Source organism: Neopelma chrysocephalum, unplaced genomic scaffold, assembly GCF_003984885.1.
Source record: "Neopelma chrysocephalum unplaced genomic scaffold, ASM398488v2 Primary Assembly neopelma1_22b, whole genome shotgun sequence".
In the NCBI taxonomy this organism is placed as follows: domain Eukaryota; kingdom Metazoa; phylum Chordata; class Aves; order Passeriformes; family Pipridae; genus Neopelma; species Neopelma chrysocephalum.
This window is the reverse complement of record NW_020897690.1, coordinates 995,180-1,021,510: the sequence shown is the minus strand read 5'-3', so window position 1 is coordinate 1,021,510 and position 26,331 is coordinate 995,180. Positions and strand designations below refer to the sequence as shown.

The window sequence follows — 26,331 nt, the reverse complement described above, 5'->3', positions numbered from 1 at the left end:
GGGGGGGCGCCCCCTGGTGCCCGCGGGCGGGGGCGCGGGCGGGCTCCGTGCGGGGCCCGCGGGGCGGGGGCGGCCCCGGGGCGGCCGCCGAGGGTCGGACTGCCGGGGCTCCGTCCTTCCGCCGTCCTTTCGGCGGCACGGCCACTCGCGTGGTTTGTATACGCGAGTTTTTTATTTTGTTTTTAATTTGAGCTCCGTTGAATTTCGGTAGCGTGCGGTCAGATTTATTTTCTCGGGTAGCTCCTGGTAGCATAACGGCAAAAGATGCCCTGAGACCTCTTGTTCACGCAGGAAAAGGTGAATCGGAATTGCTCTTTTGCCAAGGATGAATTTTGTGGAACTTTGAAAATGCTCTTATTTATTTATTTTAATTTCTGGAAAAGGAAAGGTGAATTAGCTCATCTTTCTTAGAAAGGTAGCAGCACTTTGCTAGTCAAAGTACTTCAAATATGTTCTGACACCTGCACAGCTTCAGAGAACTTTTGTTTCTGTTTCCACAGAAAGAACCAACATGCCAAGTGGAAGGAAACCTGAAACTGCTCTTTTGACAAGAAAGTATTGTCTTTCTACCTTTTCACATGTTTTCCTTTTGCATCATAATGGAAGGAGCAGGATTTTTTGAATCATTGAGGCCAAATTTGGGCATCACTGGCTGAAGATAAGATGAAAGAAGACTTGAAAATATGTCAGTACTCTGTGACTGTTAATTCAGATGCACTTTTCACAAACAGAGAAGAATAGTGGTTAAAAGCACTGCAGTTTCATCAAAAAGATCTAATGGAGGATCTATGTAGATTTTTTCTATTATTGTTTTCCTTCTTGCCCCTCCATGAATCCCAAAAGAGAAAGATGGAAAGAATGTATATGGAAATTGAGATAAAGCGAAAACTGAAGACAGTAACTTCAGTTTTGGAGTCTGTTTTCCAAGTGCTGTAAATTCCCTATTTTATCAAATATAACACACTGTTTTGAATAAATTATATCATTTTTTGATCAGTGGAGTTTTTGTCAATTCTAAAAGTGGAATCTGACCTGATTGAAAGCTTTTTAAAAAAGCAAACCTATGACTCTGATTCCTTTCTTCAGGTGAAGTTTTTCAAGTTATCAAGAGATAACGTTTCACTGTACTGTGCATTGTTGACCTGTGTTTTATATTCATATCTTAGAGAATTTTATTTTTAACTTGACTTTAGTGTTTATGTTGTGTTGTCTTTGAGAAAAGTGTGAACAGACAAGGCACCTGAGATTTAAGTTTTCAAGAACATTGTCATTTCAATGTTGTATCTCAGATTGCAAGTAGTCTGAGCCTCTTTTATAATGCACAGTGTACGCTAAATCTTTTCTCCTAAAAATATGCCTTAAGATATTTGTTATCTGGACATTGTGTTTTGTAAGGAAATGCATGTCTGGGGAAGAGGAGCTGCCTAATGGATCATGGCTCTGATGTTCGCGGGGCATACTTTATTTCTAGCATTAATGATGTTTGATGTCTTCGCTTTTGAAGAATCTGTAAGCAATTACTCTGATTGGGCGACTTTCATAGAAAATGTAGATCAATATGAAAAACAGCAACTTGAAGGCCTTAGTGCTGAGCAGAAGCTGAAAAAATCAGTCCTTCATCCAAGCTTGTATTTCGACGCTCAAGATGTTCAAGCACTGAGGCAGAAGGCTCACACAAGCCATTTGCATCTCTTTAGAGTCATCAGAAGTGCTGTGATGGTTATGCTCTCCAACCCTTTATACTACCTACCTCCCCCCAAGTACGCTGATTTTGCTGCGAAGTGGAATGAGATTTATGGTAACAATCTGCCACCTCTAGCATTTTATTGTTTGCTGTGCCCTGAAGATAAAGCTGCGTTTGATTTTGCCATAGAATATATGGATAGAATGGCTGGCTACAAAAACTGGTTGGTCGAGAACGCACCTGGAGATGAAGTGCCACTTGGTCACTCCCTAACAGGATTTGCCACTGCTTTTGACTTCTTGTATAATTCACTGGAAAATGAGAGAAGGCAAAAATATCTGGAGAAGATATGGTCTGTAAGCGAGGAAATGTATGAGTACTCCAAGGTTCGTTCCTGGGGAAAGCAGCTTCTCCATAATCACCAGGCAACCAATATGCTTGCTTTGCTTATTGGGGCTTTGGTTGCAGGAGTGGACAAAGGATCTCGGGCAAATATTTGGAAACACACTGTTGTTGATGTGATGGAGAAAACCATGTTTCTGCTCAATCATATTGTAGATGGGTCTCTAGATGAAGGAGTAGCTTATGGGAGTTACACAGCCAAGTCAGTAACCCAGTATGTTTTCCTGGCCCAGCGCCACTTTGGTATTAACAACTTGGAGAATAACTGGCTCAAAATGCACTTTTGGTTTTACTATGCCACCCTGTTACCAGGCTTTCAGAGGACTGTGGGCGTAGCGGATTCTAATTACAACTGGTTTTATGGTCCTGAGAGCCAACTGGTTTTCTTGGATAAGTTTATAATGAAGAATGGAGCCGGCAACTGGCTGGCACAGCAGATTAGAAAACACAGGCCCAAAGATGGGCCAATGGTGCCATCCACTGCACAGAGGTGGAGCACATTACATACTGAATTTATATGGTATGCTGCTGAAATCACTCCTCAGCCTCCTCCTGACTATGGTACTGCTAAAATGCATGTGTTTCCTAACTGGGGAGTTGTTACTTACGGGGCTGGATTGCCAAACAGTCAGACAAACACCTTTGTGTCCTTTAAGTCTGGAAAACTTGGTGGACGTGCTGTCTATGATATTGTTCACTTTCAACCCTATACCTGGATTGATGGGTGGAGAAGTTTCAATCCAGGACATGAACATCCTGATCAGAACTCTTTCACTTTTGCTCCCAATGGACAGGTGTTTGTATCTGAGGCTCTTTATGGACCTAAACTCAGCCACCTAAACAATGTCTTGGTCTTTGCTCCATCTCCTACTAGCCAGTGCAACCAGCCTTGGGAAGGACAGCTTGGTGAATGTGCCCAATGGCTGAAGTGGATTGGTGATGAGGTTGGAGACTCAACTGGAGAAATTATAACAGCCTCCCAGGCTGGAGACATGATGTTTGTGAGTGGTGAGGCAGTATCTGCTTACACATCAGCAATGAAACTGAAAAGCGTATATCGCGTTTTGCTGCTCTTAAATTCTCAGACACTGTTAGTAGTAGACCATATTGAGAAGGAGGAAGACTCTCCTGTTAATTCTGTCAGTGCCTTTTTTCATAATCTTGACATTGATTTTAAGTACATACCCTATAAGTTTAAGAACAAGTACAATGGAGCTATGATGGATGTGTGGGATGCCCACTACAAGATGTTTTGGTTTGATCATCGTGGGAGTAGCCCTGTTGCTAGGATACAGGAGGCTGAACAAGCAGCTGAATTCAAAAAGCGATGGACCCAGTTTGTAAATGTTACCTTTCCAATGAAAAATACGCTTACAAGGATTGTTTACCTTTTCTATGGCCCGTATGTCAATGTTTCTGACTGTAGACTCATAGATAATGCAAAATCTGGGTTTCAGATTTCACTCAGTGTCAACCACACTGAAAATACCATCTCTGTTGTGACCGAGTATCAGAATTTAAAGGCAAGGTTCGATTACTTGGGATTTGGTGGTTTTGCCAAAGTAATTCATGAAAATAAAGTGACCAAGTTTGGTGTCGGTACTGAATCTGTGAAAAAAGAGATAAAAAATAATAGGGTGGTTTTCCCATTTGGATTCAAAGTGAACATAATCGCAGGGTTAATTTTGGGTGTCAGTTTGGTCATATTGGCTTTTCAGTGGCGATTTTACATATCCTTTGGTAAAATGTTGCGTTGGATTCTGATACTGGTTGTCACACTGTGGCTTATTGAATTGGTGGATGTGTGGAGCATGTGTACTCAGCCCATCTGTGCAAAATGGAGCAGTGACATGATAAGGCTAGAACATGATAAAGGCAATAAAGCCAAACAATTAGAAGGAAACCCCGTTGTTTTGCCAGATGTTATCATTACTTCACTTCCCACTTCTGGTGCAGAAATTTTAAAACAGCTGTTTTTCAATAGCAGTGACTTTTTATACATCAGAATACCTACACCCTATCTTGAAATTCCCGAGACCGAATTTGAAATCGATTCCTTTGTAGATCCATGTGAATGGAAGGTTTCTGATGTTCAGAGTGGTAATTTTCATCTTATCCAAGGGTGGCTCCAGTCTCTAGTTCGAGATACAAAGTTGCATTTACAAAACATTCATTTGTATGAAGCTAGCAGAAGTAAAATTGCTCAGCATTCTGCATTAAGCAAGGACAAAAAGAAAAGATCCAGAAAGAGAGAATCCCTGTCAGAGCAAAGAAGCAGGGCAAGAGGGAGTCAAGAAAAAGATGCTGAATATATCAGGGAACTGAGAAGACATCTTATCTATTATCCTAATGCACGACCTGTGCTTAGTTTAAGCAGTGGGAGCTGGACATTAAAGCTTCCCTTCTTTCAGGAAATCCTAGGACCATCAATGAAAGCTTTATATATAGTGAGGGACCCACGGGCATGGGTCTATTCAATGTTGTACAAAAATAAGCCAAGCCTTTACTCCTTGAAAAATGTTCCACAACACTTGGCTGCGATGTTTAAAGGAGAGAATGGTAAGGAAAAATGTGGTTTAAATGAAGGCTATGCCTCCGAATATGAATCACTGAGAAAAGAATTTTCAAATTCTAATTCAAATCCTATTTCTGTGTTGTCCTATTTATGGCTAGCAAACACAGCAGCAGCAATGAGAATAAATGGGGACTTACTCCCAACAAATTATCAGCTGATCAAGTTTGAAGATATTGTGAACTTTCCTCAGAAGACAGCTGAAACAATTTTTGCCTTTCTTGGTATTCCTCTTCCTCCTGCTAGCTTAAACCAAATATTATTTGCCACCTCCACCAGTCTTTTCTATCTTCCTTATGAAGGGGAAATTTCACCAAGTAGCATTCATGCCTGGAAAAAAAACATGCCACGTGAAGAGATTAGACAAATTGAGGATATCTGTTATTCACTGATGGACCACTTAGGATACCCAAAGTTTATAGAATAAATGCTGCTGGTCAGCAGAAATTTGCACTAATGATCTCTGACTCCCAATTTGTGGATAAATACTATAGAAGTTTGTTTATTCTTGTAAAATGTGTACAGTCTGCTACTTTCAGAGAGATTATTTTAAGAAAAAAGTAACTGTTTTTGAAATTGTGGAGGATTTTTTGTTTTGTTTTGATTTGTTTTTCTTTAAAAAGAAATTGTAACTACTTTTGCTGCCTTTCAAAAAAAGCTGTGTGAACCTTTGCAGAACTACCATCTGGGGCCTCTATAGCTCAGGGGATTAGTAAGAGAACAGAGAGCTTTTCACCTCCAGCTCAACAGTCTGATTCCAGCCCAAGTGGTTAGTTCCTGGAAGTACTTATCATTTGATGATTGTATGATGGCTTATATGAAATTATAATTGTTAAACTGGTCTTGTTCCCAGTGGTGATAATTGGCCCCCTTGGACGGGTTTACTGATGCATTCTGACTGTGTCTCACTGGTCACTATAGTGGTGCAAAATAAACATAAGCTAAGATTTAAGGTTGTTCAGCATCCCTTCGGCAGGAGGAAACAGAACATTTGAGTAAATCTAGTTCCTTATTTACAGACTGAGCAGAGAGGCCTGGGATTGAAATTGATGTGGATATAAAATCTCATTGTAGGATATGGTTCCTTCAGCTCAGGGATGTGGTACTTAAACTGGGGTTTGAAGTTTGATGAAAGAGAAAACTTAATTCTCTCTGCCTGATAATGAGGTACCCTTTGTGTGCTTGAAGTAAACTGTCTGGAGAAAAAGAAATGGGACAAAATCTAAGAAACTAGCGAGAGTCCCCAAATGAGCAGTTAAATTTGGAGAAGATTTTGTGTAGTTTTGACCTGCCTCAATATAACCTAATTTTGAAGGTTATTAACATATTGGCTTCTTGCACTGCTTTTTCCTGTACCTCTTGTCTGAGGGGTTCTGCACAGATTTTCTCTTTTTGAGTGAGACTCTTCCATCCTTCTTTGTTGTAACACGTTTCTCTGGTGATTTTTGTGCATAATTTCCCTGGGACCAGTGCAAATATTTGATGTCATTGTCCATGGCTTATTGCTGATGTTTGCATAAAATGGCTGTCTGAGATTTAGAAGACCTCAGATAAACCTGTAGGTCTGTGTTGCTGAGGGATGTTTTGCTTGTCTGTATAATGAATTTCTGAAAGACAGCCATTGCTAACCTCAGGTCTTCTTTCAGCAAGGGGAGAGATCTGAAAATCACCTGTCCCTAAGCCACCTCACATTTGAGTGGTGTTTCCCTGCAGTAAACTATTTCCAAAGTTGTCTGATTTTTATAATGATTGGTGTTTCTTTAACATGATGCTGTAGTATGATTTTGGTTTGGAAACAGATAGGCCTGATAGAATAGACATGTATTTGTCACAGCTTATTTTCTTCTTGAGTCACACTCTTTGTTTCGCATGTCCATTAAGAAAAAAATTTCCCATTTCCCAATTTAACTTGCTCAGTATTCCCTGGAAATGCATGCATATTGTAAATGTCTGCAGATGTGTAAATCAGATCACAAAGAGACATCTATTTCCTTTACCGTCTGTTTTTCATTACAAATGGAATTGTCTTGAAATATGTTTCGGTTTGTGGGAGCTGGAATCAGAGCTTTGGCTTATTGTATTGAAATATGCGTGTAAGTGCTGTTTATTTGGGCGGTAAACATTAGGCAATGTCAAAAGTGCAGTGAATGTCTTCGTACAGATTACAGGTACCCTTGCTAATTTTTAGTGTATAGAAGTTCTTGTCTTTTCTTCTAATCTTAGTATTATGTCCCTGTCTTACTCCACTGTTTTGTCCGTCCCATATGTACATTTCACATCCTTTGGAGCACATTGGGATATTTCATTACAACCTAGATAAAAATAGCTCTTTCTCAGGCAGTCATTAATATGCGAAAAGAATCTCTACCATGATAAAGCTATTGATAATTTGTGGTCTCACAATAACTTGCCTGTCCTTTACGAGAGGTAGTTGTATTTTCCCCTTCAGACCTATGTTTCACCCTTTTCTATGTGGAGCGCCATGTTAAAAGAAATATTAAACAGGTAAATATACATTGATATTTTAGTGAAACAAGTATCATTCTCTCAAACTGACTTCTCTCTGAAGCCATTTTTGATTGTATGTTAAAAAAAAACGTACTGATGTCTGTTCAGTTTGTACTTGATGGAATAAATTTCAGCATTCGCCTTCTATTTCCACAATTTACACCCTAGAACCAGAACAATAAAAAGGCTTTGCTCTCTCAGATGTTTTAGGGCAACTGAAGGTAAGATTTTGTGGGTATACAGAGTTATTCCTCTTGTCACTAGAATCCAGAGGAAGAATGATCACCACATAGACACAGACATTAACCTCTCCTTTCTCGATGTGGTAGTGTTTAAGACTGTCAGTAAACTTTGAGAATTTTTTGACCTTTTTGAAAAGCATGCCTATTTAGGTACATTGTATTGAAAAGTGTTCTGCTTATGAAAACTGGTCTCAATACTTTATCTTAACTTTGCTTCCTTTTTCCGCTTCTGTTAAATGTTGATACTTATTTGTACTATATTGTGGTTTGAATTGTCCAATTATGACACAGCTAAGATTTTGATGTATTTTTTTAAAAAGGCAGGCTTAATTTAAATGCTTATCCCTGAATCATATTTGGAAGCATAAGAAAAATAAACACCAAGGAAAATATGTCAGTTATTTACTTACTTTGTAACTAAGTGACATTGGCCCTGGGGAGATGCACATAGGTCTTGGCATTCAGAGTTCTATCAAATAGCTTAAATCTATAGTCTCTGAGCACATCTAAATGTCTCTATTGCTCCCAATAGGCTTTTTGCTAGAGCAACATCTGTGTAGATGAGCCTCAGTATCATGGTCAGATTTGTCCCTTTCACCCTCTTAACACACAGTTGGCATGCAGTCCTCATCAAATTTATGTTTGAACAGTTAATTTGCCAGATCTGTAGTTTAATTTCTGTACAAGATCCTCAATTATGTAAAATATATAGCACAACTCATTTGAAAGTGTAATACCATTCTGATAGTGTGAAAATGGAATTTAAACAAAAATTTCTTTTCCAGTTCTATAAAGTTTTTGTTAACTAATTTATAAAGCTGCAGTCATGGGTCAGAATTTTTTTTATTTGTTTCACTTACTGTTGAAAAAATGGTATGACTACTAGCAGACTTCTGTCCATCCTACAGTCAATTATTTCCATTATTAGAGACAATATTTGTTTGATGAACATAAACATACATTAACTGGAATATAATACTGCATTTCCTGAAAACATTTGAAGTGTATAGTTCAAGATTGAGGATGAAAACATGTGATCTCAATATTTCTATAAGTTAAAAAAGTTACCCCTTTTGCAAGTGGCCCATATGCTGGGTTCCATATGTTGTAACATTTTGTAATTTGAAACTGTGATATTTCTTTAGGTGACCTAGTAATTTATCAAAATTATTTCTTTTTATTTACACAAGTTTTCTTCAAGAGGATAAGTACTGGATCTTAACAGTTCTGTGATCAGAGTGATCAGAGCAACATAAGCTTTCATTCCTTTCTCTAGACTCCCCTTTAGCTTTGGTTCAGACTGAAACCTTTGTTTAAATTGCATAATGGATGGGCTGTCTTCCAAGTGAAGAGTCTGTCTGGAGACACAGTCTCAAATTCCATATTTCCATATTGTGGAATATTATTGATTCTGAGTTATGAGTCAAAACTGTAAATTGAGAACTGCTCAGATTTGGAACATAAATAGAATGATACCATGCTGATATCAATTAAAGTTGGGCTATCGATTTCAACAGGAACAAAATACTATCATCTACTATCATCAAACTATTATCAACTAGTTGGCTTGAGTATTCCAAAACAGAAGAAATTAAAGGAAGTAAATACCTCAAATGATCATGAAAGATTACCGTTCTTGTTATTTGATGACAAAAGGAAGTGTATTTTAATAATGTAAAAAAATAAAATTACTGTATACTCTAATCAAAACTACCTGTAGGCTGTCTGATAAATTTATACGCTCACAAAAGGAGGTGTAGAAACAAACAGATAATCAAAAAAATCTACAAAGTACATTTTTCAAATGTCAGGACTTTGATTTTCTTCAGTGAGAAGAAATTTGCTGATATGTGATCAACACTGTTCTCATAAAGGATGTGGATGGGTAATCTCATGCTGTCTCAGAAAATACTTAATAATGGGAAAGTGCTATTTCATGTTGCCGAAATGATACTGTTTTAAATTAAACTATACATCTTTTGAGCTGACAATATGCTGAGAGTTATATGTGATGGAGGAAAACAAGGACAGTCTGATTTCATTCACAGTTGTCTATAACAGAATAATTTCTGAAAGGCTCTAAATTTATGCCGGTATAAATTCAACACTTTGTTTACTGCCTTTCTGAGAAAGATATTGTGGAGTTTATGAACATGACCTGAAATAATCTATTTCACATTAGGTAATTTAACTTTCATACCTAAATGAGGAGTTTTGTCACCCTAGAATCAATGGAAAGCGAATGCTGCCTTCAAAGGTAAATCAGATATTGCTTCCCTCTTTTTAAATACTCAAAAGCCAAGAGTGATGGCACTCTTACTTTAGATGCCCACTGACAGACTTCAAATGAGGTAGGGTGAATCTAGATTTATATGTGTGTGGTCTTAGATGTAAGTAGATTTCTGTGTCCGAGCAGTTCCAGTGCATACACTGTCCAAACAAAATTTTGTGAAACATCCTGCATAAAATAAAGCTATTGTTAGTAAAATAATACATTTGTGTTATTCTTCTTTTCTTTTCCCCAAATTATTTCACCACTGAGGATATCACAAAACTTTGTGATATGGTCAAGTGTATGTATTTAAAATTCAAAAATACTTCTATCTTTGTTTGGTTTGAATATGGAAACCACTGTTACTTTTTCAGAAAGTACGGATAGCAAGACCTGATTTGTCTGCCCTTGGATCCACAGTAAGTACGTTTGGTATTAAGTAAAAGACCACAAAATAGCTATATTCTTGGAACAGAAAGGGTGATTTCCCATTCAGTTCTTGGGACAGCTGGTTCAATCCATAATTTTGAAGTCTCTTAGTCTATAAAAATGTTGCTATATGCAAACTGTGTATTTAGAATAGTGCCTCTTCTAGTTCCTGAACTACGTCCAGGAATTTTTTCAGAGACTGATAGTTGGCCCAGAGACTATTCTTAAATTAAGTGTAGGTAAGCGAGTTGCAGTGACCATGAATGTTCTCTAGTGTGTTTAATTTATTTTTTTTTAAGACTCGTAATCAAGATGACTGGAATAACTGAAGCCCTCTGGGTATTTTTGCTGAATGTGTGCTGGCACAGGCAGCATCTATCAGATCCAGAGGCACAGGCAGTTCAGCATCCTTATTGCTGCAAAGATCTATAACCAACTGCAGGTGCATCTCAGTTGCATCTAGTGTTCTGCAGCAGAGTTTTGCAGGTTTAACTGATTTTTTTGTTTATTTAATTCAGAAAAATATGCTTGGGATATACCTTAAACATAGCAAGAATAAGACCTGATTTTATCTCTCCCGTGAACTTCAGCATGTTGTAAAGCAAAAGTTGGCATGTTTTTAAGTCTCTTTTATGTAATATTTAACTGTGAAATAGGTTTAGTGTTGGGTTTTGGTTTTTTGGTTTTTGTTGGGTTTTTTTCTGTTTTCATTTTGGGGGTTTTGTTTGTTTGTTGTGTGTGATTTTGTTTTTTTTTTTCTGGAGAGCGTTAGCCCTGTGTTGCCCCTGTTAGTGACTGCTGAATGATTGTACAGTATGTGCTTTTTCTTTTTAGGTCATCCTAGGTCATGTCACTGTACTTTCACAGGTAAATTTTTTTGACCTTCTGATTCTTGAACCCAACTTTGGCTTTTGAGAGAGTTGCGTGGAAAATGCCTGTTATGATAGGATCAACAAGGTGTGTTGTAAAAAAATGTTGCTGTCTATTGCAAATTCTTTGACACTATTTTTCTCTAGCTGTTTTCTGAAAGGTTGTTCACAGGGAATAAATGCTATGTACAAAACTGAGAGGAAACTAATACCAGGAGCATGATAAAAGGTGGGCTGTCAGAGATAATTAATGCATACTTGTATCTGTGAAATCCATTAATATTTTCCTTCTTAATTGTTTTTCTAAGAGAGCAATTGCTTACATTTTCTTTGGACTTTTTTTGAAACCTTTTTGTGTTTTCATCCTACAGCTTGCCTTGAAATAGACTTTTTTCCCATATTTTCTGAATCTTAGTTTAAAATGTTAATTTTGTTACTTTTTGAACCTTCTTCTGTGTTTCAGGATCTTCGAGTCTGTTCTCTTCATAAATTACATCCTACAGCTGCCACTTGATTTCAAGGAACATAATCTCAGGCGTGGTGAGGACTAGGATAGGTACACAGAAATGAACTGAGAAACAGGAGAAACAAAACATTCAGCTACTGAGAGAACAGACTTTAAAATGTGTGTTAGAATATTTAGGTCTTAATGAGCTGACGTGTCATGCGCTGTGAATGCCTGTAAAATAGACTTTATTATTCACTTTAACTGATCAGCTGAACATTGTTTCAAAATACCAAATGAGTACTGATGGAAAGAGAAGTTAAAAGGAAGTTTTCTTTGTATTTGTTTTGATTTTGTTTCTTCAGTGTTATTCTTTTGTACTCCCAAGCTGTGTTAGTTTGTAACAGGATAACTATTAACCAATGTAGCTCTATAACACAATTGTTGGCACCAAAGGATGCTCTTCAGTTATATGATGCAGCTTTGCCTGCTGGGTATAGATTCAATATTGATGATTTTTCAACTGCCAACATCCTTTGGTGACATTTGAAAGAAAGGTTTACTTCTGCAGTAATAAATTTTTCATGTTAAAGAATGAACTGCATTGTTGCTGAGCAAAATAGAGGTGACAGGAAAACTTGTGTATTATAGACATAATGCTATCAGTTAGTCACTTTTAAAAGTATGAGTGTAGCCCTCATCTATTCCTCAACCTAACTACTAACCTTTATAACACTCTTTAAGAGCAGGCTAGGCTAAGATGAATTTTCTTCTATTTGCTGAAAGAAAAGAGTAAGCCTACGTGAAAATACCCTGGCTCTGTTGATATAGTAGGAATTTTTTAAGTTGGTGTTACGTGAATGTATGTCTGTACCTCTAAATCCCACCAGGGTACATTTGCAAATAATACATAATGAATGTTCCTGTTGATTTCAGTGAGTAGGAATTTACTTATTTGTATTCCATCTTTCTCTGATAATAGCCACGCCTTAATACCCTTAATACATGAAGTGAATAGAATGATTAGTAAAGAGCCAGGCCAGACAATATGCAAAGGTTTCTGGTTTTCATTGTTCACAGTTTGTTGGAATTGTTTGCCAGCGATCTGCTTCATCTGCATTTAGCTCAGTTTGCTCTGCATAGCAACAGACTCATAACAGCCTTTGAAGAATCTCCCTTGAGAAGTTTAGAAGTTAAAGATACAGTTTTAAACAGCCAATGTATATATCATTGCTTTAGTGCCTCTTAAATTAATATGAGTGAAATTTTCTTTTTGATTTAAAGGTGCAGGGAAAAGGAAAAGAAAAAAAAATTACATTTCCTTGAAAGTTAAATGTAAATATATCGTTTATTAAAAAAAGATGTTTAGATGTTATTCAAGTTTAGAAAAAAAATCTATAGGGTCAGGTTAGAAAAACTGCTATTAAGTGTGTTGTTAAGTTATTACTACTTGTGCTCTATAAGGCATCCTGCAAAACAGGTACAAATACGACCAATTTGATTTTGTTGGATTTCTGAAACAGAATCAGCTAGATACACAAACAGTTTTCAACTGAAAGCAGATGCAATAACATCATGAAAAGGTGATTTTAACCACATTTAGGTCCCTTGCAGTTACTTTTGTTCTTAGTGACTTTTATTTTGTGTTTTCAGTGAACACTTAGTAACTCCATTTTAATTTAATTTTTTGTTACTATTAGAGGTGTATTATTTATAGTGGGAGAAATGGTGCATAACTTTAAAGATCTCATAGTCTAAATGGTAAATTTCTGTTAGCATCTATATTTTAGTGACTAAAACTCAGTAACTTATATAAGGTTTATAGAGGATTCTATGGAAGTTGAATTTAAATAGCTCAAATCTCAGTCTGCTTCCATGAATCACTTGCAATTTATCCTTAAACATAATCATTTGCGGTATAGTCGTAGAATCATTTAGGTTGGAAAAGACCCTTAAGATCATCAAGGCCAACCCAGCACTGCCAAGTCCACCATTAAACCATCTCCCCAAGTGCCATGCTCTCACATTTTTTAAATACCTCCACGGCTCCCTCAGCTGCTCCTCCTCAGACTTGTGCTCCAGGCCCTTCACCAGCTTCATTGCCCTTCTTTGGATACACTCCAGCACCTCACTGTTTCTCTTGTAGTGAGGGGCTTCTCGGCCTTTTGTCTAAAATCAAGTATAGTCTAGTGTAGTATAAATGTTGTGCATGCATATCACCCAGTTTCTAAAATTGTGCTAATTTTGGGAAAGAGTCAAAATGCTGGAAATCAAGCAATGTCAATAGTCTTGAACTAAGTCGTACACAGAAAATATATGCAGTGAAGTGCACAGAGATTTGAAGGTGATGAAGACTCTCAGCAAACACACTAAATTTTTTTTGAGTTTAGAACTTAAAACAGGCTCTGATATAGGAAGCTTACTGGGAAATATTTAGGTTGTGGCTTGCTTTCCTTGCAAATCAAGAACTTATTTTTTTTCTTAGTCTGGTATTTTAGCTGAAAGTTTTCTGAGACTGATCATCCTATGTTCCTCTTCTTTTTTTTATTCTGCAGTTTCGCTGTAAGACTTCTGTCTGTTTTAGAAGATATATTTGTTTATCAAGAGTAAATTTGATGAACTGTTTCATTATATTTTCTTTTTGTTGCTTTAAAAATAGAAATCATACTTGCAGGCATTTTGTGAAGGAATCCATCAGAATTTCTTAATTAGAGAAATTAGTCAGAATATAACTGTGGTTGCAAACTCCAACAGACACTTCAGAATGTCATCTTATACCAACAAAAAGAATTTAACCTTATTTTCTCTGATGCAACTTTATTGCTATAGTTGTATACACCTTTTTTTATTTAAAATAAGAAAAAAAATACCTTCATCCAAAAAAATACATATAGTTCACAGTTGTAATCATTATTATTGTGAATAGTTCCTAGCTGGAATTCTGTGGTAAACCAAATCTGCAGTATCTTTTGCACCCTTCATGAATTCAACTGCGACAAAATTGCCAGCAACTTAATAGGTTTCTTGCTCTGAGGCAAATCTGTTCTGAATCTGGCACTGAAAACACTGGCAAACACATCAAGAATAATTAATTTAACCGTATTTTATCATATTTTATTCTTGTAGATCTTATTTACAAGTGAAGTTTGAATATTCTGCTTTTATTTTGATATAAAAAATCACTCATCTAAGTAAGTTCACCTGTAAATTTTGTTAGCTGTACCTCTCCAAAATTTGGAGAGAGACAAAATTTACTGAAAGAAGAAAAGACTAGCTCTATTAGAAATCTAAGTTTGCTTAATTGACTAGAGAATGTTGAATTTAAATAAACAAATGTTAAACTATTTTAAATGTTTTTAGGAAATGACATGTACTGGTTACATTTCTTTTGACTTTGAGTTACAGGTGTACTTCTCCAAAAGGAAATCCTCAGTGATACCTCAAATCTATGTCATTGTAATTCTGTTAAACAGAAACATTTCCTGGGTGATGGACATTCTAGAGATCCTGCAGAAAGTGCTAATGTATTTTAAATTAGCACATCGTATTAAACATTACCTCTGGACTCAAGAGCACTCCTTATGTTCTGCACTTAGTACCCACAGAGACTATATGTTACAACAATGGACCATTCAATTCTTACTGCAAAAGGATTGTAAAAGTGGCCTAAGATCTTTACCCAGGAGATTAGTATATCAAAAATAGTTGGTTTTCATATCAGAATGAGAACTCTGACTCTTGAACTATGAATACCAAGGCACAACATCACTTCTCATCCTGCTGTTATGTGATCATCTTTTTAGGATGAAATGATAGGATGTTCTTTGATGTCCTGATACCAACACAAAAGCTATGTCAAGAAGAAAAAATAGTAGTTTTAATCAATATGTAGCAATATCTCTTGCCTGAATGTATATAGAATCACATTTTTTTGGAGTATGTATTTCTAACTGAGGTCGGTATCTGCTGGCACTAGGAAAACATGATGATATGCTAGCTCATATTATGCATTGACAGAAGAAGTAGTCAATACAGGATAGCTTATAGCCCAGAGTTTTTCATTTTTGCAGTTTAGTATTGCCAAAAATACACTGTAAATAGAATATTTTTATTGTGCTCACAGGGCATACTCTAAGCTGTGGAAAGAATTATCTCTTTTTTCATCAGAAGACTTAGCAGATTTTATTTTTTTTGCTATATCTTTCACTGCTGCCAGCACAGCACGGTAAAAGAACATAACTGGAGGAGAAGATACATGCCAGAATGTCCCTGCCATGTGATGGCCCTCAGGAGTGTCACCTTTGCTGTGCAGCCACAAGTATAAACTAGAAGCCTATTGCTTCTTCCTAACTTGTGGATAAAAATCTTGGAAATCTCTTACTTTTGAGCACCCTACAGACTCAGAAATGAGAAGGCATTTAAAAAAATAACGTTTGAAAGTACTTTTGACCTCATGACATATGAGATAATCACACAACTTCCATGACCTTGACTGATGTTCTTAAAAGATTGAAAATACCCAGATGTGGGATACATAGTCATGTAAAAGAAAAGGTAATTTTCTGGAATGTTAGAAACACAATATTTTAGCTCATCAGGCTATAAGTGTATGACACAGCAGAACTTGGGAGCAGACAAGTAAATTGACAGAACTGACTCCTGCACAGCTTCTAGTGCTGGTTCAGATTGATAGCTGTGGCTGGAGTCAGCACAAAAGCTAGACACTGATTCTGATACTGATCAAAACAAATGCTGTTATGTGGCCTCATTCATGTGTCTTAAGGAGGCTAGAGGCTCCACTCCCTTAATTTCATAGGCTGGTGAAAGATGCCATTGTAGATCCTTAATATTTTAGTTCTGAACCAGTGAAATATGCCAATGCAAGGCATGGTATGTACAAGGCCAAGTTCAAGAAATTGGGCTGACAGTGGGGATGAGAGGAGGGAAGCATGTAGTGTGAATGAAAAGGCAGTGGCAGCTTGAGATGAACAACAGGGAGAAAAAGGGGTGAGATAAGAATACTTTGTAGAGGTCTGGACAATCTAGACATCTGCAAGAAGGCAAAAACAATGATAGTAGTCTATGATAGCTGTTGTGCAGTGTGGCTATCATTTCAGGTTTCTGCAAAGGAGAATAGCACAATTGGTTCTGTAAAGAAGCCTCATTTAATTTTATAATTAAGCACTTTTTACAAAAGTGAAAATTACTGGCATCATATGTGGTTTGTTTAATGACAAATTAGATCTCAGAATGTAACATCTGGAGGGTTAGCTTTGGTTTTAATTTATTTTTTTAAATCACAGATTTGCATTAGGAATGGACGCATAAAATATGTACGTCTGTGAACTACTAAAAATAAAACGTTAAGAGTGAGGGATATGAGAGCTTTCTATTTCCAAGCATTTCAAATGAAATACTTTAAAACTGGGATGTTTTTTGCAAAATCTCTAGGTCTCCTGCTTCAGTGTTATGAAACTAGATTGTAGCAAAATAATTTTACGTAACAAAATCCTATGTCTCATCACTTCTATTCTTTGTTTTCAATTTCTTCAACTATCTTCTATGCATTGGGGATTTTATTTAATTTCTGTGAATAAACAGTGTACAGCCATATATGTGTATCCTCAAAATCCAGTCGCTTTACCACTGTAAATTAGCATGGTACCACTGAAGATAATGAAACTGAGCAGGGCTGCAGCAGCTGAGGTTAGACAGCCTTTTTTCTGCAGGAGAAATGTAAGTGTGGGGCAGAGATTCATCTTGATGACAGGGTGGCATAAGATTTGGGAGGTGAGCCAGAAGACAGCTACTGTAAAACTCATCCTGTGCAATGCATTATGTTCCCCCCATATGCCCCTCCTCCTTTCCTTCTGCAGTTGAAAAAGGAGCTCTGTCCACAGCACGATTACAACCGGGAAAAGAGATCTCTTTAAAGATTTAACCTCTTTTGTTTTCTATGAGTTGGCTTCTGTTCATTTAGATAAATAAATAAAAGCTCTCATTATTGTTGTGTAATCAGCCTGCAATCAAAAACACAAAGGGAAAATACTGCCTGGCACTTGAACTACATTACTACTTTGTTCTCTTACAAGGCAGTATGGCAGTCTCTGCTCTGATATTAAATAGAGAAAGATATTGGATCTTTATCTAAAAGCTATGCAAGAACTAGCTGGGCACTATTTCTGTTCTTTGGGCACCTGAATAGTGAAAAACCTAATGATAGCAAAATAGATCACAGAGGTTTAAAAGATTGAAAGACAGGCCAAGTGGTTGCTAAGCTTTAGATTTACAGCTCTCTTTGAAGACCTGACTGAAATCATAATGATAAAGGATTTTTGCTTAGCATGCCTGCTATGGTTTTGTGAGAAATCAGGTATCTTAGACTGTGTCCATACCTGTGTGCTGAATTTCTGGCAGCATACTCCTGGGGCTGGTTTCTTTTCAGGGTACTTTTATGTGAGCTCTGAATCTACATGTCCAGACTTATCTCATGGCTACATCCTGCCCCCAAATCCTGGAACTCAATACATGTCCCAGATCTGATAATCTAGTCACATTCTGAAGAGACTTGACAAGAGTGGAGTTATTTTTTTTGCAGAGCACAATAACAAAGGATGATGCCTGCTCTGCTTTCAAATGATGAAATCAAGAAGCCCCAGTGGTTTCAATTCAGTTTCATTTAAAAAAAATGTCCTTGAATTTGAAACCTGCGCAAGTGAAATTGAAATAAAGGTTTAAATCAGAATCATCAAAGTTGATTGTCACCCAATATGTTAGAAAGTAAAGATAAAGTAGTTTGACAAGGTAGTAGGAGTTTGTTGTTTTTCCTAATTGGTTCATTTCCTTCTTTCTTTTAAAGTACATGGCACTCCTTGGCTGCCTTTTCTGCTGCATGAGTGCATAATGCTGCTTATGTTTCGGTACAGGCCATCTGAACAGAACATCTAGTTAAGATCAACGAGATTAGAACTTATTTAGAAAATATAAGACTTGGCTGTGAAGACCAGCCAAGTAAGGCAAATAGACAAAAATAATGTGAATAAAAACCCCTGAACTTAATTTGAAATGATCTTTCAAGCAAGATAAAAGAAGAAATTAATTAGCCTAACCTTCAGGTGGAACTGCAAAGGATATACTTGCATAAAACTGCATGTGAGGGCTGAGATGTTTTCCAGAGGCATCCTTTCTATCCTTTCTATCTCTTGAGTTTGTAGCCATGTCAGCTGTAATGCTACATTGGTCTCCTGTCACAGGCTTTATGATAGTGTCACCTTATAAAGAGGATTCTGAGTTGAATTGTCCAAAGTGAGGTTTCCTTATTCTTGGCAAGTTTTCTGCAGCAGATATTAGAGAAATTACAATGCAACAGAATTACAGGTGTTTTGCTGTTCTGCCCAAATTTGATATTGGCTTTTTAGAACCCAGTCCCCAGAGACTCAATGAATAAATGGTTTTTAAAATCAGTAGAGTTTTTCTTTGGCTCTTAAAGCTAATGTATGTCTGTTTTAATGTGTATGAGCCAGCTTATAGCTCTCTTGCCTCCAGTCTTTTCTAGCTAACATTAGGCCACCAGCAAGAGGAGTGGGTATGAGAAGATTACTCTTGAGATCCCTACAGTTGTAAATTCAATCCCATTTGATAAACAGAGAAGTATTACAGGTCTGAGGGACATGGATCTTAGCCCATTTTTCCTCAAGCATATACTCTAACATAGATGAATTAGGGCTGGACATTTTGGAGTCCCATAGCTACCACATTTCTACTGGCATTTCTCCTCCAAACTAATAGCTTGAAGAAGGAGAAAAAAAAAAGGAAAAAAAAGAGGAGTTAAGGAGAAATGCTTGATTGTCTATCAGTGACTTGTCCTTCAGAATGACATTATCCCATTAGGACATGAGTTAGGAAGAAATAAGATTTCAAGTATTGTCAAGATATTAATTTGTTTAAGCACCTAATATAACTCAGTGCAGACAAAATAAGTTTTCCACTGAATACAAAAGAAGGAAGAGTGAATTTAGGATTATAAGAAGATAAAAAAGGCTATACTTGGTTGGAGCAAAGGACCATTCAACTCAGTGTGCTGTTTCCAGGAGTTGCCATATGTGAACACTTAGGGAAGAGTACAAACAGGGTAAAAGTAGGGTTCTTCCTCTGATCGCTTTCCCTTCCTCAGGACTGAGCTAGATGCATTTAGCAAATCTTTTCCATTAGGTTTTTCAGTCTTCCCTAGAGTCCATGTAAAATTTAGAATCTACTATGTCCTCTGGCAAGGAGTCCAACAAGGCAGTTATTCCTTATTTTAAGTGCCATCTTTTAGCATTTCTTTTCAGCCTGGCACCTGTCATCTCTTTTCTAATCTGAAAAGTCCTTGTTTACTTAGTCATTCTATACTTGAAAGCATATCGCTCCTGTAATCATCTTCACTTCTCTGATTTTTTGTTGTCTTTGCTAGGAGGGCAAGAGCTGTTCATAGTGTTGAAGATAGGGGCAAACACAGATAGTAACTTATGACTCAAATTTGGTTGTCTAATCATATTTTAAAGATACTTGCCTTTTTCTGCAACTGTAACCAGTTCTGCTTTGTACTCTGATTCTCCAAGAGAGATTTTGAAGTTTGCATTTGAAGCACAGAAGTATTATAAATAAATTACAACCATATTAACTGAGTGTTTACAAGTCATAGCAAAAAACTTCAGACACTGCTCTACAAAGCAAAGCCTCTGTTTACAAAGAACAGTGTCCAAATAAACACTCCAATCAAATTTAGGCATCATCAAGTTTATTTTTTTCTTAGAATCAAAACTTGCTACTAGTTTTCAACTTTGTCACAGATAATAGATGAATTTTCAGGACAAAATAGGGAACGAGTAGCTAATAAGCCTATAAAAATACTGACAGAGCAGCAGCAGCCTCTCTGTTCTGACCATTAATGCAACTTGGACTTCAAAGTCAGATGTATATTTCTGAAATTTTTACCCAGCTTGTTAAGCTGCACAAGATGTTCCTTGTTACGTCAGAAAGTAGAATCATCCCTGAATTTTGCATGGCACTGCACAGAGAAAACAGACAAAAAAGAGTACAAGAACATCTAATTAACTCTTTAAATATTCAAGAGCTCTTACCTTGTTTCAGGAAAATAAGAAATGTGTTATACTGCAAAGATTTGCAAACCCTGTCTGTATTTATCTCTTTATAGAAAAGTTACAAGTATATAGGTGATATATGGGTAAAGTATACTCGATGGTTATATACCTTGTATATGCAAAAATGTCTTTATCTGAATATGCTTTGAGAAGGAACATCTTCTGCTTAGAATGTAGTGATGGAGTTCTTATCCTGTGTGATCATCTGGTGTAATCTTCCTACATCGAGAAGAAAAGAAATCAGTCTAGTTTCTGAACACATAACTGTATGTCTGTCAATAGGAAGGAGGAGATTATACAAAATAGAGGATATGCTCTCTAAAAATTGCTTTGTCATTAGGTGGACTTTGGTGGAAACCTGACAAGATTCACTTTTTAAAGTTACCTAAGTACAGCTTTTCTCAGTTGTTTGGCTTAGAGGTTTAAGTCCTATTTCCAAAGTAAGTGGTTCAATGGATGCACTTCATTCTGTTAAATAATTATATTACACATCTAGTCCACATTCCCTGGCTGTGTACAGACTAGTCACATGTACTCTTTGTGTGTTATAAAAGAATTATGGTAAGGAGGAGGATCCAGAAATCTCTGGCCTGTATGATGCTATGAAAGACAGATCCTTGAGTAATCTGAGTTATCGCATTGACTTGAAGTTTTTGGCCCTCTGATATATAGCTTACCAGGCATCACAAAATGAGACTCTGGTTTTTCTTCACATAAAACTCCTGTATCCCAAACAAATTAAACACTCTAGAGCACAAGAAGGATACACAATTGCCAAATTTATAAATCATCTCAGTGATTACAGCAGTCTATATGTATTTGGCAACCTTCAGCCTTCAAGGAAGATACTGAATTCAAAAAAGCCATAGGATCCATCTGTGAGATGGCTATCAAAATGGTGTAGTGGTTAGGGTCATGCTCTGACTGATAGTCACATAACCATTCTCACCCCATCTGAGTTGTTAACATAGCAAACACATCACATTTGCTGTTGCTGTACCAATGGTTTTGACCACAGTGACAAATCACATCTGCTGCTTAACTGCATGTGTGAAAATATAGCTGAGTTCCTGCTCAACAGGGAATGATAGACTGTTTCAAGTCTCTACACATCATTTTTCAGATTGCAGTCAGTGATAAAGAGAACCCTAACATCTTCAATGTAAGGAACAAAGCAGCAAGGAACTTACTGATTATAGAAGACAGAGCTTCTTGGCTGCTGTCAAGAGGATTTGGGAAGCCTTCAGTCAGGGCTGAGGGGAAATACTGGAAAAGCCAGAAGCAAATATGAGATTGGAAGAAACAGAAGAGCTATGAAAGGGTATTACTTGGGTAGCATTCTCTTGGCAAACTCTGTAAGTGTGAGTCTGCTTTGTGTCTGACACTGGACGGCTTTTCCCCCCACTCAAGTTGAGAGCTAAAGATGCCAGATTTCTACTATGCAATTGCAATGAATGGAAGATGTATGCATATATCAGAAAAGGGTATATCACTCTTTATATGGACTTTCCATCATGAAAGTCCGGGATAAGATTCACTACTATAAATATCTCTTTCAAATATATTAGAAAGTATATTTTCAGAGTGCAAAACAGCAATAAGCCAGCCATCTGCCAAGGTGCAATGATTTTCCCCTATGATTTAGAAAGAGTGGGAACGCATGGTTTTGTCTGGTTTGTATATTGAAAGAACAGCTCATGTCTCCAGAGGTGATTAAAGCAGTGGAATTTATTTTGAAGTAATGAACTTGGAAGAAAAGGATGGAGAGAAGGAGTTATCTCATAGATGAAAATCTTAAAGAAGGAGGTGAGGATGCTGCGAGTTGAAAAAAAAGTAAGACTGGCAGTGAAGGCAAAGGCAACCTTCTGTACGACCTTTCCTTCATAAGCAGTGTGGCATCTTCTCAGAGTGATGTATTCTCCTCTCTGTTTTTTAGAGGTCCCTCCACCCTCCAGTGCCCTCTTGCCTCCCCTGATGTGCTCTGTAGCAATTTATTGTCTCGGAAAGAAAACTGTAGAACAGCAGGGAGAAAGTGTTAGGTGCATTGTGGGATCCAGTGTCATCCCCACTGAAATAAGTGTAAAGAGGAGTTGGGTTCTTCTAGATATGTCTTATAGATTGTGATCCCTGTACTTCCTGGCATCCTATTTATAAAGGTGCTTGTTTTTTACCCCAGGATATTCTTGTTATACTTTAATTACAAGCTCTTTAAAATGGAGGCTGAGGTAACTATATAAAAAATGCTACTATAAAAATTTGAGGTGACTTATAAATGTTCAATTACAGTAATTTGTCTAGGGAGCTGAAATGCAACACTAGGAGAAAAAAGTGTAATTTTTTTTCTTTATGCTAATGTTTGTGAAATATTAATAATAACCTTACTGTTGAGAGCTACTTTCTTCAGTCTTCTGTATTGCCTTATGCTTCATTTTGTGATTGTCCTTATTTTATTCATTTCAGAAACATAAAATTCTTAAGAAGTTCCATGCATTATTTTTGGTTCTGAAAAGGTTGCCATCCTAAATTTGGTACAGAAAAAAAAGAAATAGAAAATCTTACTCACAGCCAAATTACTATTTTTTTTAACTTATCCATTATCAAAGTAGGATAGAAGTTAATATTTCCTCGCTTAAAAGAAGCTACTGAGTTTTATCATAGATCATTTATTATAGTATTCAAGCAAGCCCCATTTATATGGCGATTTCAGAGTGCTGATTTGAACAAGAAATAGTTCATCATTCCTTCATGAACTGATGGGTGGGTAGAAACAAGCTTGAAAAGAATTCAACAGCAGAAATAAGTGCTCTTGTAAAATGTATTCAAGCATATTTGTATATGCATGATAACTTCCTAACTTACTAATATTACAAAGATAAAGTTAAATTTTAGAGTTGCTGTTAAAAACCCTTCTGCAAAATATGTTCCTAAGTAATGAAAGAAAACACTGATTATTTAGGTAGCATTCTTCATTTCTGAACTGAAGCTCTTTAAGGAAAGTCTGTCTTAGAGCACACATTATGTACAGAGAATCACCCCACTAGTGTGATTTGAATAACTAAATCAATGTTTCTCACCTGGCAATACTTTTTGTCCTAAATGGACCTCTTCTCCCGTTTACAAGCACAAAAAAGACTGAATAGTCGCTACCCTGTGATAATATATTTGTGCGAAAGGTATCCATTTCTGGTGTTGGAGGGTCATGCCTCCCTGACTGGACCCAAAGACCTAGTGTTAAAAGATTTTGATCTTCTTTCTTCCTAGGAACTGAGTCTAGCTAGTGGAGGAGTTCAGATCTGTATGTGCAACATCAGGGTGACTTGGGTAGGAAGTGAAAAACACTGCTGGGAAAGATTTTGTGTATATTCTTAATGGGGAAAATAAGTGTTTGCTTATCTGCTGTGTTTAATTGATTTGGGATTATAATTCGAGTTTTCATTCCTGACTGCTTTTGTAATGGAAACAGTGTTTACAATGTCTTCCTATGCTTTGTTGGGTGCATTAGCCTAGCTTTATGAAGGATTTATATTTTATATTTGCTCATCATATTATTTCCATAAGAAACAAAAGGTCCCCAAATAAGCCCATCATGCAAGACTGTGAAGAGTTAAAAGGAAAGAATTTATGTAGGATGTAAGGATAAGTGTAGCAAGGTTGGCAAGGGAAGTCAGAAAAGTATTTATACTCTCAAAGGGTAACTAATGGTTTATTAGTAGATGGCATGCAGAAAAAATTGATATAAAAGTTTATGGGATGCTTTTATTCCCCAGTGGAAAATGCAGAAGAAAAAAAATAAAATAAAAGAGACCAAAAATATGAAAAGAACTTTAAGGCTGCAAAATATAGGTCAGAGAAAATAGGAACTGTTCAATTTAAACCACTGTTTTAATGGACCTAAAGGATTTCACTTGACTTGTGACCTTCCAACACAAGCCAAGTTTTTTGTACAGGCTTTCTATTTTAGATAATAAACATATGTTGGACAAGTAAGTGCCTCAGGTATTTAGAAATAAAAGTCAATTTTATGGTGAAAAATGTAGTGGCTTATATATAGTAGTAGTGGTTGTTATCGATGGATGAAAATAAATGGATTAGTTTCAAAAATCATGGTGAATGGTGTTATGGCAGTATGCTGGAAATCATGAACTGAGGGATCTACAAGTAGAACTAAATGAAATTTGACCTTTTTAATTATTTAGCTGTATTTCTCTTTTTGTATCTCCTTTCCTGTTTTTCTATACAAACATATGTACATCCAGTAATAAAGATAGAGAGAGAGTTCAGAGATTAAAGAAAATGCACTCTGGTCATAAACTAACCTGTAGCATTGAGAAAATAGTGGGAAATGTTACTTGATGAAAAATTATTAAGAATAATTAATACATAGTTAATAATTAATACACAGTGCTGTATCTTCTGCTGAAACAGTTATTGGCTGTAATTGGCTACTGCAGTAGGTGGGCAGAACACTTACAGGTTCCATGTTGTTTGTTGTAGTGGTTTGAGGGGTTTTTTATATTTTTTAAGATATTTGGTATTTAATGTTTTTTATATTTCTCATATTTGTGGATTTTTTCAAGGATTCAGAAAAAAAAATAAAATTATCTGGGCCAAATATTTACTCCAAGCATATCTTATTAAGCTTCTTCAGCACAGAAAGGAGAGAAAGAATACTGTCTTTGATACATTTTGATCTGAAGTTTAGGAAATTCATCTGAAAAATGTAGTATAACCTGAATGTAATAGCTGGGATTTCACAAAGTGTGTATAATGAAACAATGCTAAATGTTCTATTAATAAATCAGAAAGTAGTAAATAAGTAGAACATTTGGGGACTAGAACCAGACTTTGATGGCAGAGTAATTTTTAAAAAAATTGGTCTAAATACATATTTGAATTAACCAAATTTCAGAGAAATTGTGTTTTGAATTTGTCAAGTTGTTTCATTCAGCTTCTCCCCTTTATTTCTCCTTTCATTTCAAAAACCACCATGAAAAAATAATTGTTACATTATGCAAAGTATTAAAAAAATTTTCTTTTTGTTATATGAAAAGAGTTAAAAGTTAATTAGAGTGACTTCCTTAGTAAAATAAATAAACAAAACTGCATCAAAGTCAGTTTCTAGGGACAGTGAAGGAAGTTCTTATTACCTTAAACAAATTATTCTTTCCAACTAGGTATTAGTGATATAGTGGTGTAAAGTAATAATCTTATAATCTTAAATTTGATGGAAAATCAATATATTGCCATGGTTTAAAATTTTTCTTATTCAAGTTCATTAAGCAAGTGTGGTGGAAAAGTAGAAGTGTATTGCGGCTTTTAGTGAGCACTGAAATTAAAAGCTTTAAAAGCTTCAAAAGCTTCAAAATCTCTGTAAGTTAACTAACTAAAAAACCTCCAAACCCTTGTTTTCTTATTTTCTTCATTTTTTAATGACCACATGATTATATAAAATAATTTTGACAAAGGAAATTTATTTTTATATATACTTCCTTCTTTTTGGTGTTAGTCATGAAGACTGTTTTAAAACATATGATGACCATTGTGCATGATGAAGATGAAATCCTTTACCTTTATTTTGTGAGTATGAGGTTACAAAATGTTTTGAGGAAATTCTATCCTCTCCTATTCTTTCTCTGTGCCAGTAAATCCCATGTACCACTTCCACAGACGTATGTATCCCCTCAGATCCCAATGTTTCTATGACCTTTGGAGCCAACAGTGTTACACAGGCTACCACCAACTGTAAAGGTAAAATGATACTGTAG

The 26,331-nt window shown here is 36.3% G+C and overlaps 1 protein-coding gene across 1 annotated transcript in view; it reads left to right on the top strand.

Moving 5' to 3' along the window:
* DSEL (dermatan sulfate epimerase like) overlaps window positions 1-9,899 on the top strand; it is a 19,421-nt gene extending 9,522 nt beyond the window's left edge. Inside the window, exon 2 of the mRNA XM_027677926.1 lies at window positions 1,364-9,899. Coding sequence (XP_027533727.1) covers window positions 1,435-5,085 — 3,651 coding nt within the window. The 5' untranslated portion in view covers window positions 1,364-1,434 and the 3' untranslated portion in view covers window positions 5,086-9,899. The remainder of the gene's footprint in view (window positions 1-1,363) is intronic.
* The last annotated feature ends 16,432 nt before the right edge of the window (window positions 9,900-26,331 follow it).